Source organism: Sander lucioperca, chromosome 4, assembly GCF_008315115.2.
Source record: "Sander lucioperca isolate FBNREF2018 chromosome 4, SLUC_FBN_1.2, whole genome shotgun sequence".
In the NCBI taxonomy this organism is placed as follows: Eukaryota; Metazoa; Chordata; class Actinopteri; order Perciformes; family Percidae; genus Sander; species Sander lucioperca.
Window position 1 is genome coordinate 30120219 of NC_050176.1, and position 15215 is coordinate 30135433.

The window sequence follows — 15215 nt, forward strand, 5'->3', positions numbered from 1 at the left end:
GTATTTGTTATCTATGCAAACTCTTTTCATTACCAATACACAGCCAATACACATTTTATTAAAACACGCAAAAATACATAATCACAAAGCTGTAAAGATTTTGTACTGAGTGCAGAACACCTAAATACTTAAAGGGGAACTACGCCCATTTTCAAAATCCATACATATATCCTACGGTCTAAGACAGTCCAAAAATATTAGTTAAAATTAACTCTCTCCCAAATCCAAAAACTACAGAACTCAAATTTGTGATGTCATCAATTATAAAGTGTGGAACTGCTCCATAGGCAATGAATTGGGAAATATGTTATAGATGACAGAGCACCCAGGGGAATAGAATAAAGCTCATTTAAGTATAAAAAAAGAAAAACATATCTGTCTCAAATTCATTGTCTATGGAGCAGCTTCACACTTTATACTTGATGCGTTTGAAACTTCCTTCTCTGGTTTCTGGCTTTGAAAGAATGTAGCTCACAAAGATTGATTGAACTTTATAGGCCATGGTATTGGAATTCTTCATTTAGGTGGTGTTCCCCTTTAAATGTGTGTCAATTGTGTGATTTAAAACAATAAAAATATTGCTACTTTTAGTGCATTCAATTATGCAACCCTTCAAAAGGAATCTTCTAAAAAAAAAATACAGCATAGCCACTTGTTGAAGTACAAATACAGTAAATAGTTAACTGATATTTAGTCATAAAAATGGTCAAATTCAAGTGAATATGACAGGGTAAAAAAATATCCACATTTACAAAACTGTAAACCATATTCATGTCTCACACTAAAAAAGCTGATTAAAAGTTAACTTAGGACCAGAAACAAGACCCCCTCTTGTATACAGTCATACAGCATGACACAGACGCTGGGATGTGGGTCATTTGTTTGGAGTCTGAGGCCTGGAAACCACCAGAGGCTATAAAAACAAAGTGATTCATGTGTTCTGCAGCATGGCAAACATCAGGAACTGACCGGCATATAGAGAGACAAATAAGAGCCACTCGGTGGCTAAAGGAGAGCTCAAATATCCAAGGTGTGAAAGCACCTGGGAAGTCTCTTTAAACGTCCTTGCTTACTGGATGACAGGTGCTGTCAGAGTGTGCTCTCATAGGTGACAGGAGTTTCATTTTCATCTTCACCTCCTGCTGCAGTGCCTAGGAAAGTTAAGAGGGAGACAGAGGGAGAACACGTCATTTGATAAGCCTCAGTAAAAGATTGATTCATGATATGTACAGTGCTGCTCATGAGTATTGGAACCCCTGCTAAAGTTGACTAAAAAGAGGAATAAAAAAAATCATCTTTTGGAAATTGATCTTAATGCCTTAATTGAAAAAAAAGAACACACCAGTTTTCTTTGTGAATGAATAATGTACTGTAAATAAATAAATACATGTTTTATTGATTTCTATTTTTAAAGGCCAGTTATTTCATAGATCCGGGATACTATGCATCCTGATAAAGTTCCCTTGGCCTTTGGAATTAAAATAGCCCCACATCATCACATACCCTTCACCATACCTAGAGATTGGCATGGGGTACTTTCCATAAAATCATCTCTCAATGCAAATCAAACCAGCTATGAGGCTAACTGAAATAAAACCATGCCAATCTCTAGGTATGGTGAAGGGTACGTGATGATGTGGGGCTATTTTAACTCCAAAGGCCAAGGGAACTTTATCAGGATGCATAGTATCCTGGATCCATGAAATAACTGGCCTTTAAAAATTATAATCTGCCTGCCTCTATGGGAATTTAACATAGGGGTGTCTATACTTATGCCCCCTATATTTTAAGGAAGAACATTTATTTATTTACGATACATTATTCATTCACAAAGAAAATTGCTGTTCTCAAAGATTGGATTTTTCCTATTTTTTTCAATTAAGGCATTAAGATCAATTTCCAAAAGATGATTTTTGTATTCCTCTTTTTAGTCAACTGTAGCAGGGGTTCAAATACTCATGAGCAGCACTGTAGATTATGTAGTAAACAAACAAACAAACAAAACAAAAGTGTACAAGCACGATTTTTGTACTGTGGTTAATCCAGTGTACTTAAACTGCAACAATGCCAGTGTTGTGTGGACGTAAAAGACATGAGGGCATGAATGACGGGGTAAACAACTATGCAAATCCTTGTTTGAGTGGACTCATCTATCACAAAGGTAAAAGCTTTGCAGAAAAGCATATTCATTACTCGAGCACAGCTGCAAAGCAGGTTCGACAGGGGTGTTGAGCTGAGTTGAATTGTTGAGTGTAGGACTTTACCTACCTAAGAAAAAGGCTAATAAACTGGGTTTGACTCACTCACCACAGGCAGAGTTCTTTGGTTTTTGTAGCAGGTGAGGTCCAGCGAGCCCTATGAGAAGAGCTCCTACCGGGGCTGTGAGAAGGATGGACAGCACACCCACAGTCAGCACATCCATGCCGTACTTCTGCAGCTCCTTGTCCTCCTTTGTCCTGGCCATGTCTAAAGCTGTTGAGCCTATAGCAGCCTGATGAGAAAAAGGACACGAGTGTTTCCTCTATACTCACAAATGACATTTACCGTCACAATGAGACAACACTTAAAGTAAAAAAAAAAAAAAAATGCCAGTGTCTGCACTTTTCCAAAATAAAAAATAAAAAACATTTGCAGATATGTACTATGAAAATCATTTACAGGAAAAATCCTAAACTGAGCAGGAAGTAAAACTCTCAGAAAGATAAATGCACCGCTGACAAATATTTCCGCACTTGAAAATAATGAGAAGAAGTCCCGCACTCGCTTACTGTGGAAATATTTATTTGATTAATTTGATTACAATGTTTCTGTCTGTCTGATCTTCATCAGGTATATAATGTATGATAACACTGAAAATGCTCTTTGACAAGTTGAGACTTGGGTCCCTATTTTTCTTCTTCCTTTGGATTGGATTATAGCATGGATTTAATGTTTGATGACACTGTAAGATTCGTGATATATGTATCAGTATGTTTGCTTTGTTTATTTAAATTCACTTGTTCCTTTCTAATGACCTTTGGTGATCTTCGAGGTTACATGAATGTTACTTAAAATTTATTGATATCGATACATTGAGATATTTTGTGTCTTTCTAATGCTATTTTCTGACTGTTGGCGCATATGCCTTAAGTAGTTCAAGGTAATCAACAGTCAAACGAATCACATGCTGGGAGGCAGCTCCTGTGTGTGTGTGTGTGTGTGTGTGTGTGTGTGTGTGTGTGTGTGTGTGTGTGTGTGTGTATGTATGTATGTATATATATATATATATATATATATATATATATATATATATATATACATATACATATACACACACACGCACATTATACGTTATACGTATGTAAAATAACAAATATTTTTGCAGTAAGTGAGACGGTTTTCAAGATTGCACCTTCCTCGACGCATGTGTCACGACTTCACATACTTCTACATTTTTTGTCAAAATATTTTAGCGCTGACATACCTGCACTGTGGCTTTTGGCATCCATGCTAGGGCTATGAACACTTTTTCCCTCATGTTAAAGCCCGCACACAACACACAGACAAAGGTGAACAGGATTCGAACCAGCAGGGCAATGAGCAGAGTGGCTATACCCAGACCTAAACAGAAAAATAGACAAGAGTCATACAGGGGTGTTACACTACAGTATATTGGTTATACAGAAAAAAGTATACTATTACCAGTACTTCCTCTTAACAGCTGTGGGAAAAGTAGTGATGAAAAACAGAAAAACACAAAGGCTGGCTGAGTAGTGCGTGTTGTGTATGTAATGTGTGGGGTGCATGTTCCTCTTACACCTCAGAGTCATTTTATAATATAAAATACAAGAAAATAAAACCAAGAGCGTGAAGATTTATATATTTTTCTTTAAAAAAGTAAATGTCCATAATTTAGAAGCCATTCATTTTATGAAAGAGTAAAGTAACAGTTATGAAACACAGTTTTTCAGTGAAGACTTTAATCATATTCCATTTGTCAGAACACTAAGAGCTTTATTGTCTTAAGGAGCTGACACACCAAGCCGATAATCGGCCGTTGGACACTCTGGCAAGGTCAGTGACTCGAGTCTGTTCAGTGTGTTCCGTGCCGTCGTCCGTCCGAGGGGCCGTCGGCCTTCATTTTGGCCGATTTGACATGTATAATCTGCGGGGCGGGCACTGCCGGCAGTCGGACTCAAATGACCAATCTGGTTGGTAGAGTGCTAACCTGGAAACCGGGAGCGGAATAAGCGTGACTAGAGTCTCTCAAAATCTGACGAAAATCTGACCTGACCTTTGTCAATCTGAAATGAAGACAGATTCAGCAACTGCATGGCCTATTTCTCACTTAAAATGTTTTCAGAAACACGTTTCAGTGAACTATTTTAGTACAATAGGAGATCGTATTCTGCACAAGCCGCCATGTCTGTCTGTCTTTGAATTTCCAGAAAAACCAGACCCACGTGACGCGTTCGTCCAATCAGCTGCCGGTTTTCTTTTAAGGACGACAATACAGATTAGCGCCGCCTGCTGTTATGGAGACGTATTGCGTCTCATCGCTTTGGTGTGTTCCGAGGCACTTTTTTGACCAACTCGGGGACACTGATCAGTCCAACTGCCTTTTCTGCCGAGGGTCGGCCGTCTGGTCAGTGTGTCTGCAGCTTTACATTGGACAGCAGAACAATTTAAGGTACAGGGTGAGTAGGTGTGTTCATGTAATTTCTGCTACATTCTGCCATCTGAAAAAGAGACTCGATCTGTATGGACACATTTTTAAGGACACACAGCTTGCAGTCTAAGCAGGTAAAGTAGAGGTTTTAAAAAATGCCCTCCACACCTGCTCATCTCTTTCAAAAGCGCCACACAGTTTTTTGAATGGGCCAAGGTGGATTTTTCTCCTTGACACACACAGAGTCCCAAAGCATAAACATATTGTACTTCATTCCAAATATATATACAGTAGTATGTCAACACAACAAATATCATCCTTAAGACGAATATGGTCTGAAGTCACGCCACAGTGAAGACAGTGAAATGTTTTCATCCTCAATGAAATCATTTTACAAGAAAATGATGTGTAGTCATGTTTCAATTACAGCTACTTGCAGAACACCAAGAAAATATGTTTTTTTTTTTATTATGTTATTTGTTCTGTCTCGAATAAGATTACTTTTTTTTGGGGAGAAATCTCAGATCTGTTTGCCAAGGAACTCTCATATGGAAACTTCTATGGAAGTAAAGTATATGAGTGCTAACACAGACTCAGGTTTTAGTATTTACTGGACACAGACAGAGAGATAAAAATCTACCAGGGCCTCTTTTTTGGCTATGGAAATATATTTACATCCACACAGCCACATTTGAATCTCTCGCCGCCACCTTACTGTGTTATTTTTGTGTGTGTATGTGTGTTGCTGTCTCACCAACTGTGAGTCCCTCCAACTCAGAGATTCGAATTTCTGCCCCTATTAGTCCGAAGAGTAGAGGCTGAAACACGTCCCACGCCCACCCCACCACTTCCTCCACACGTGCCTTAAGACAAAACAAACACAAATGTTAAGGAAGGTTATCTTTGACATGAAGCACTGTAGACGATGAATAACCTACTGTACAAACCTGTAGGTTGGTATATAGTATGCTTGAAAAATGTAATGTGAAATGTACTTCTCTGCCGAGTTAACCTTAAAATTCAGCCCTAAAGATGGACAATTGTGAAAAGAAAGCTAAAAAAACCTGCTGTGTGTACAACGTGGCATGTATATGTTGTTACCTTTTCTGACCCCCAGCCGAGGCCAGCCAGGAATGCCAACACCAGGGTGCAGAGGCCGCCAGAGCCAGGAAACCCAGCCACACCGCTGCCGAACACGGCAAAGACAGACAGACCCAGCACCAAGAAGGATCGCTTAATTACTAAATGTTTCTAGGTGAAGAAGACAGTCAATGATTAAATATAGAATTAGTTCAACATAGTGACATTTATAAATAGAAAACGCTACACATAACATTTATTGGCAGGTTTTACGTAGCTCGTAACATTTTATATATAGTAGTGGTTCATCTTAAAATGTTATCTACTTGTTGTGTTTAACCTACATTGATTCATACAGAAGCATTTCTTGACAACTTTTGAGTCTGACAAGCTATTAAAATACACGGTTTGAGTTAAGATAGCACAGTCCTAACTGTAATGTGAGGAAATCCATGACCCACAAAAACATCTCTTCCATTATATTCCAGTGTACTTTATTATTTAGATGAATCCAAAGTGCACTCATCAAAAGTCCTCAGCATTTATCATTTCAAGTGGAAAGTTTTTTTTCACAAGCCTTTGTTGGCTCTTCTTAAGTTGTTTTACACATGCTGTGGTCTCAAGTAGTGTAAGGATGACTATGCAATAGTAAAACTAGCTAATGTCATTGTAACGCTGCATGAGCAGGCCCACCTGGTCAACACTAGGAAAGTACTGGATGAGGAAGCCTAGAAGAATCCCAGCAACCATCCCGCCAGACACCTCCATCACACCTCTCAGGAGGTTCCACCAAGTGGATCCTAAAAGGAACAGCAGAGAAGATTTACAATTATTAGAGTACAATAGACTGATTCGATTGTCCTAAATGTGTTTTAAATGCAGTTTATCATAGCCATACAGAGGCTCTGCAATATGGTCAACTGGAGTCATCACGAAACACAAAATGCACTATGACTTGGCACAAAAAAATTCAATGTTTTTACCAGTACAATACAGTAAATAGCACACTTGCACCCTCTGCTGAGCTTCCGACAGACTGCAGGCAGAAGTTACTTATTTCATATGCTTCTCAGTGTTGACCTACACTGCAGTATACTAAACTTGCTGCCACTCCCCTGGAGATAAGGTGGTGATGCATTTCAAGAAAAGAACATTGAAGTCAGCACTTCTTATTTCCCTTCAGCTGTCCACACATGCAAACACATACATTCCCAGGTTACCTGTGGCGAAGGCCATGCTCAAGCATGTGGTGAACCCCGTGATGGCAAGAATGTCGTCAAAGCTGCCTGCAGCCATCAGCAGGGTGGGGATGCCCTGCTCCACGCCGTAACCATCCTTCTGCAGCATCAGCATGGAGGGAACCACCACTGCTGGAGACACAGCGGCCAGCACGAAGCTACAATGTGGAGGAGATGGATCGTTTAAAACAAATAAAGAATTGCCTTTGGAAAACTTTGGGAAGCATCACCCTTCATATGCAAAAGGCAGGCATTCCTGCAGCATGATATGTAGTTTATACTGTAGCTGAGATGTGGTACCAGGCCTGAATTTGATTCAATGATTTTGATTCTCTGAACGATGATCATTTTACTGAGCTGCAAACACTGACTTTGTTTATAAATTCTGAAATGTCCAATCATTCAAATTCTGCAAACACTCTTAAAAAAGAACTAAAGGGCACTCAGAGAGCGCAGACACCGCATGAATGCAGCACAAAAGGTCTGATGTTGCAATGTCACTGAAAGTGAAAAATAATTTGTGTATCTGGCCCATGGTACACCCTTCCACCAGGTTTCATGAAAATTGGGCCAGTAGTTTTTTAGTAATCGTGCTGCCAGACTGACAAAAACATGGCGGAGGTAACAGAAAATTACAACACTCTTAATTCTTCTTTCTAAAATGACACTTCTCTCAAAAATGTACATTTTAGTTGGGCAGTACAAAAATATTTGTATTGGCCCCATCCGCTGATAAGCAGGCCATATGTGCAGATTAGAAAGCTCTTACACCAATGACGTCACATGAATGTTGACCAAGCAGAAATATGAAGGCACTTATTTTGAAGCGTTAAAGGTGCTCTAAGCGATGTTGGGTGACGTTACTCCTTGTTGACGTTCAAAGTATTTTCAAAATAAACGAAGACTAGCTCGCTCCTCCCTCCTCCTCATCCCGTTCCCTCCCTTCTGTGCTTCAGCGCACTAACCTTCTCGTCTGGCTGAACGCTGGAACACGGTTTGTGTATGTTTGCATGGTCCAGGTTGGACCACTTTGTTTTTGTTGGCGTGCGTGGACCCTAGGCTGTCTACAGAGACCGCGTTTTTTTACAGTGTGTTTAGGGGACCGGCAGCTCGCGGATAGTGAGGAGATGTTTGCTGTATGTGACAAAAAATGTTGTAGCCTAAAAAAACGCGTGACATCGCTTAGAGTACCTTTAAATTAGCAAAAAAAAAAGCCCATCATCCATCTTGTTGTCATTATAGTCAATGTTTTTGTCGCCCAACCCTGTTGTGTCTCTTTCCTCTGCCAGAGAGTGCCTGAAGATTATCTTTTTGTCTATGATACATTTTTTTCATCTTTAAGAGCACTTAAAGGTTCCAGGTTCCCTGGATTTACTACACGTGAAACTGATTGGCCTATGCATTTCTTTTCTTTTTTTTCTGCTGTACGTTTGTTTCATAAATGAGGGCCCTTGTGTTTAAGGCTCATACCGTCCCTCGTTTGATTCCTTCTGGGGACCTATGTCACATATCTCACCCCTTTCTTTCTCCCTACATTCCCTGTCTGTATCCTCACTGTCAAACTATTTCATAAAAAAAAAAAAAAAAAAAATGCAAAACTAATGTTGAAATTGATATGGTAAATGTATTTTTGATTCTTACTGGTCCATTAAAAAAAGGAATAGATTCATTAAAGGAACTCTCTGTCTGTTCTAGACTGTTATGGTAATACACAGCTTGCTATTAAGCAGAAAATGAAGAGTGGAGATGGAGTGGGTGAGTGGGTGGTGTTTTACTTACCCAAGGATGAAGCCCCACACCCAGGGCAAGCCCATGAGGAAGTGCGACACCAGAGCTGTGGTGCAAGCCTCTATAATGCAGGGCCCAGCTGCCACACGTATGCACACAGATTTCAGTCTCCTCAGAGCCTGACAACACAGACACACCATTCAAGAGTTTGTTACAGTAATAGTTAACTTATGTAGTAGTGTACTTAGTGTAGTGATGCTTAGTATTTGACACTAATTGAGTGAAACATCAGAAAATTGACAGAGAAAATAACTTGATAACACTGCTGCTAACCAATTAAGTTTTTTTTTTTTTTTTTTTAAATCGAAACAGCATTACCTAATTACATCTTCTAAAAGGCTCAGATGTGCTTGCTTTTCTTCAATGGAAAATTAATACTTTGGATTTTTGATTATGCAGAGAGGTGAGACTAGCACATATTTATTATATCTCCTTAAACATGTCTCTGTGCAGATACTAAGCTTGAAAAATGGAGTATGTAGCATACCGTGGGATCCAACCCCAGACCAGCTCTGGTCAGAATGATAGCCAGAGCAATGTTCCTCAGTGACGCAGACCATTTGAAGTCAATGTACACCCCGTCTGTTATAACTGGGATGTTTCTCAGTGTGAACCCCATCAGCAGCATACCTGCAACACAGCAGAGGGTGTAGTAAAGGAAAGATGATCCTTTAGGACTGTCTCTCACACAGATACAGAACAAGAATAAAAACCACCTGTTGCTTTTTGAACTGGCAGTGCTCAAGTTGGACATCTGAGACACAATGTAGGACTGTGATCGCCTTATAGCATTAATAACTCAAGTTTCAATATCCAAACCTTCTCTAAAAATTCACAATTCATCTGCCAATTCTTACTTAAATGCAACATGGCACCACCTTTACACCACATTACTGAGTATTGTGTGTGAAAAAAAACAAAGACAGACCAGTGTTGAACTGCAACAAGGGAAATAATACATGCAGAGCAAATAGTTAAAGAGTTAATGAGTGTGGACAGAGGACTTTACTTTTAGCCTTCAGACTGACAACAATCTTCTAATATTGTAATCAGAAACAGACTGAAATGGTAAACAAGAATACATAAAAAACACAGGGAATAAAGTTTACATAGATATATCTTGGGAGTTTGTTTCAAAGTTGTACTTCAATCTACCTTTTGATGTCATTTGCGAATAAGGCGTGGCTCAAGCTTCCTTGATTTTATCTTGTTAGGGGCCCAGCTGATGGTTTATGATTTCCATTTCCAAATTCATAACACCAGGAATTCACCAGTAAAATATTACTTTTCAAACTTTGCCAATGCTTACACTATATTCTGATCAATACTGTGATTTATTCAAAGCCAGTATTAATGATGTAAAATAAAATATTAGATGGTATTCCATCACATCGGGTAAACAGGGTTTATTTAATCAGAGCCTGACCAAGACTCACATCTCTTATATTTCATAATTACTGACAACATATATCTTTTGACTCCATCTTTTGATAAATAGCAGATCACTGACATGATAATGGTCATTTTAGCATGAAAATACAAGTCGGCTAACAAAGCAACAACAGAAGCAAAATAAAATTCTAAAAAATACCAACAGAATCCAGAACACCAGCAGCTAATGTGTACCCGGCTAATAACGGAACAAGTGATCAACATGATTGTACAGTTAATTAGGAACTCCCATTTGACCGCTATTTTTACTAAATGACAAAGGTGAAGATTCCTTTGTTATAATTCATCAAATGAATACATCAATGGCTTAAAATTGTGCAATACTTTTTACATTAAGCCCCTGGACAGGCACATCACCTGTAGATGATTCAGAAGTAGAGAATATCTGGGAGTTTTTAAAGCATAAAAATGTTGCTTGGCCAACTCATGTAAATCAAATCTTTCTTGAATAATCAGATGGGCATAAAATTGGTATGCAACTGGAGCAAACTGTAGACAGTTGAAGTAGCCTCTCTGGCTTATGCTTGGGCGGAAGGACCAGAAAAATGAAAAGTATCACCTAAATATCACCCTGATGAAGGCATCTGTGTAAATAAATACTAAATAAAGTATTGTACAAACACACCAGCGCATAAAACATAACCACTACATTCTCTGCCTTACCAAGGAGAGGTGGGAACGGTGGAAGTTTGGGCAGACGGATGAGAGCCACCACTTTGCCACCGATGAGTGCACAGATAAAGAGGATCGTGATGCCGAACAGGTTACCCCCTGGAAGACACTGTTCCTCGGTGATAGACCACACCACTCCAAAGAGCACAGCTGCCAGAAGGACTGGAGAGGACACATGGGACTGACATTAGATTATAGTGTCATGCCATATGTCACTATAGTGTTTGTGATGACGAGATTATTACATAGTAGTAAAGAGTGTGTGCATACTGTATATGTATGCATTTCTTTATCTACAAAATTGGTGATTCTTTAGTAGTTCAAAGTATACAAGATAGTCATGTTATTTGCAGTTTCACAGTCCTGTGTGAGGGATTGACATGGAATACATTTCCTGAGTAGGAGCTCACTGATATCAGATCAACTAGAGACCCCACTTGCTTACCTTTAGTAATGAGAGAGGCCAGAAGGCCTCTTGGTGGACATGGGCAGAATCTGTGGAGCAAGGGGCAGCAGACCACTGGCGGGTCTGTGTTAGTGCCAGCATCCACCACAGGGTTTCGAGGAATAAAATAGGTGGTCTCTTCTGTGGCATTTGGACTAGAGCAGCGCCGTACCACAAACTGGATCTGGTTCACATTTAGGTGCTGGAGAAGGAGGATCAGAATATGCACAAGAACAGGTCATGTTTGCCTGGTGGACATAATGTTTTGTTAGATGCCTTAACACCACATCTGTAAATGCAATACATGATGAAGCAGTTTGCTTTACAAACTCAATTTTAATTAGTTTTTTGTAACATATTGTTTTTTATAAATAGAACCAAAGTAATGTTTCACTAACTTGATTAATATGCAGATTAGTGTTAAAATTCCAATAGTTTTTGATGCCTTCAAAATGACTACTGAGAGCAATGTTCAATGCAGTTATAGCATATATTTTTTAGTATCCAGGCCTTACATAAGTAGCTGAGCAGTCATATAAATGGGACATCTTACACAGAGCACCAGATCTAAGGTGTCACACTGACACAAATACAAATGCATTTCTTATGGAAAGATAAGAAAACTGGAGGGAGGCGACTAGATGTCCCTGTAGCCTCTTTAATTGCCAAATCCTTATTAAGTATTGTCCCCTATCGGTAATGTTGACAAAGAGGTACGTCATGCCAGCAGATTACAGGCTAATGTTTCTTTGCAAATAATAGAGTAAAGATATGAACTTGCTGATAACTGCGACTCCTAGAACACCCTCTTTGTCATATTTCCAGGTGAGTAGACTAAAGTTTTAACTTTGCCTCTGGCTGTATTCTAATTCATTCTCACATTAGAATTACAGCAACAAGAGCGGGCACCCATATATAGAGGTTTACTCCTCGACGCAACGGGCCCGGGTTCGACTCCGACCTGCGGCCCTTTGCTGCAGGTCATTCCCCCCCCTCTCCCTTTTCATGTCTTCAGCTGTCCTGTTCAGGGTTTCCCGCAGAATTTTATTTAGTTAAGGTGGTAGGGTGGGGTTGCCAGTTCCTTAACAATACTTTTTTTCGATACCATGTTTTAAAATCCATTTCAACATCAACAAAAATATATCAAACACATTTATTTTCCACCTTAATTGTGAATCAAAACAGTTATCAAAATTAAAAAAATCTGGTAACACTGCTCACTCAGAGTAACATTAATAAAACTGGTTGTGCTTTTAGATAGGGGTGCGCCAGTCAGATACTCAGAATTGGTATCAATCCAAACTTTAAAAATTAACAAAAAAAGAGAAACCTTTTTGCCACAACATGAACATATTATAAATAATAAATAAATAAACAAATGACATTGTGTACAAGCTAATATCGAACTAACTAAAATGCAAAGGAATGTAAACAACAAAGACTTTTTTGTGCAAAATGCATAATGACACAAACTTTTAACAATAAACTTGATGAAAGGTGTAGGAGATTCTTATTAAAATACTATACCTCCACATGGTTCGCTGCAGGAAAAGAAATGATGTCCAGCAGTGGACTGGGTGCTGGACTAGGTGCTGGACTGGGTGCACGGCTGGGCTCCGGGGTAGCAAGCTTGGGCTGAGTGTCCTCCATGGCTACAGTTTTTCTGGTGCACTCACTTCTCTCTCACATTACATCAAGCCAAGGGGTGGGGTTGGCCGCTGATGGGCAGTTCCTTCACTTCTGCTTCTGTATGTCAGGCTTTGACTGCAGGCCCCTATTCATACAACACGGTTTTATCAGTAGATAAACAAATTGTTGTTTACCTAATAAATAATGGAAACAGTGGTGTTGGCACAGGTGTGGAAATTGGCATGGCATGAAATAATAAGATTAACCTCACACACAGGCCTATTTTTTCCAGACATACAGGCTTTACAGTGAAGATGTCCAATTCATATTTTTGACCAAATACCTCAGGGAGGTATATGGTCTATCCATAGTATATAGTCTATCCTACGACCATATTGAAGGATAGACTATTGGTGCTTTCACAAAATATTTACAAAATTAGATTTTTATATAAATAATATAAATAATCATCAGTAATGTGGATATAATGACTAGTGGGTAAAGGCAAATAATAGAACTGCGAGAAAAGTCTGGTAAGTTCAGAAAATGATATCACTTTAAAACGCAGTAATGCAGCCTTTAAAACCAGGAAAAGACAACACTTATGCCATCTCACCATATCACCAGTATTGATATAATATTTATATATTGCCCAGCTGTAACATTTTATAATAGTTTCATTTAGTATAACACATAACGTTACTGGGTCTGATTAACATAACAGGTGTTAATTAGGAAAAGAAAACTAACAAGGCTTCAAGCCACATGATTATTGTCTAAATGAGGATCTATGAGGCTAATATGTAGCTACATGATGGCTACTGTGTGCTGGTTGCTGTTGACTTAACATATGGCACTACTTCAATGTAATTGACCTGTAACTCATTACAATGGAAAAATACTGCACTGTGCTTTACTATTTATAGCTTTAGCTAGTTCAATCTATTATACACAAACACTGACAAGTAATTTACATTAAACAAAATTGTTTTAACATGAAACAGTTTTGACACTTGTTTATTATGGAATTATTGTTATTTTTAACTCATTATTTTTAAGATACTCTTTTTTTTTATGAGACACTGGGTCATTATTTTGATCTTTTTTATTGCATTGGCGGAAATGGGCTTCCATAGCTTATGGCAAGAGACGCCGTTTATATACTGTCTATGAACAGACGTCGGTTAATCCACTTGCGATCAGACGGACCACACTAATCAATGCTTAGCGTTACAGCTCGACCATATGCCATATGGCACATCTAGCTAGCTAGTGGATGCTTGGGCAAGTAGGTTAGAGTTAACTACCTATCCAACCGGCATCGGTAGCAATCTAACGTTACCTTGCCATCTAGCTAGCTGAGCAAATCAAATGTTTGAGGTCGGGTTGTGCTGGCGTGTGATTTCAGTGTACTGCTAAAGCGGCGTACACACGAAACCGTAGCTGAAGTAACATTAACGTTAGCTAGTTACGTTACTGAAGAGGTCCACGCCTCACGATAAACCATGGCAATGGACCCTTTGTCGGACAAGAACATGCTTTCTCAATACATGCAGCTAACTAGCGCTACAACCAACATATGTCCTCATCATAGTGACTTACTTAAAATATTAGCCGTCTACAAAACAACGGAGATGGAGACAGAATGTTTCCCGATGCACCTTGAGACTAATCTCTTTACTTAGCTAAGTCCCTGTTGGTACGTAAACGCGACGTGAACGTTACACGCGACGGCTGTCGACTAGACGCTTTCAGTTGACCCGTCTGTCAATTATTTATCGGTAAATAAAGCAAAGCACAATTGGACTTTCTATTCTGACACATATGGGTTTAATCATCTATCCGCAAGAAGGGAGCGTTGTCCTATATTGGATTCCTTGGCAGTAACAGTTGCCTGGCTGTGTGCTTCCGACCAACTGTCAGTGAACTTTCCACAAGCACGGTAGCTATCTAGAGACAACGCTCCTGACCCCTCTGACTGGGCTCCCTAAATATGTAACGTAAATAAACAAAAAACAGCTCACCTCATGTCGTAAACACCGTCATCGCGTGTGAACTTTCAGTGTGCAGCGTTACTGGCAGTCATGAGGCAGATAGAGCAGCTGGGAATGAGACGGATTAGTGATGGCCAAGCAAGTATGTAAATTACCGCGCACAGAAGTGCTTGGTTGGAGGGAAGTAGGGGTCAGTTATAAAAACCACTCAAGGGTATTTATGAAGACGTTTTTAATAGATGTTTAAACATATTTCATTATTAATCCCA

General features: G+C 39.3%; 1 protein-coding gene across 2 annotated transcripts; it reads right to left on the reverse strand.

Moving 5' to 3' along the window:
- Positions 1–38: 38 nt before the first annotated feature.
- On the reverse strand, positions 39–15118 carry si:dkey-162b23.4 (sodium/hydrogen exchanger 9B2). Of its 2 annotated transcripts, none has more exons than XM_031276824.2 (13): positions 14977–15118; positions 12851–13087; positions 11324–11525; positions 10870–11040; positions 9242–9384; positions 8746–8873; positions 6949–7124; positions 6422–6528; positions 5750–5899; positions 5403–5511; positions 3464–3600; positions 2308–2491; positions 39–1151 (listed from the first exon to the last, which is right to left on the reverse strand). In XM_031276824.2, the coding sequence occupies exons 2-13, from the start codon at positions 12971–12973 to the stop codon at positions 1090–1092; spliced, it is 1692 nt and encodes a 563-aa protein (XP_031132684.1). In that variant the 5' UTR covers positions 12974–13087; positions 14977–15118; the 3' UTR covers positions 39–1089. The 2 variants fall into 2 exon arrangements, with proteins under 2 accessions (XP_031132684.1, XP_035855922.1); XM_036000029.1 differs by having other exon boundaries at positions 12851–13097.
- Positions 15119–15215: the final 97 nt, after the last annotated feature.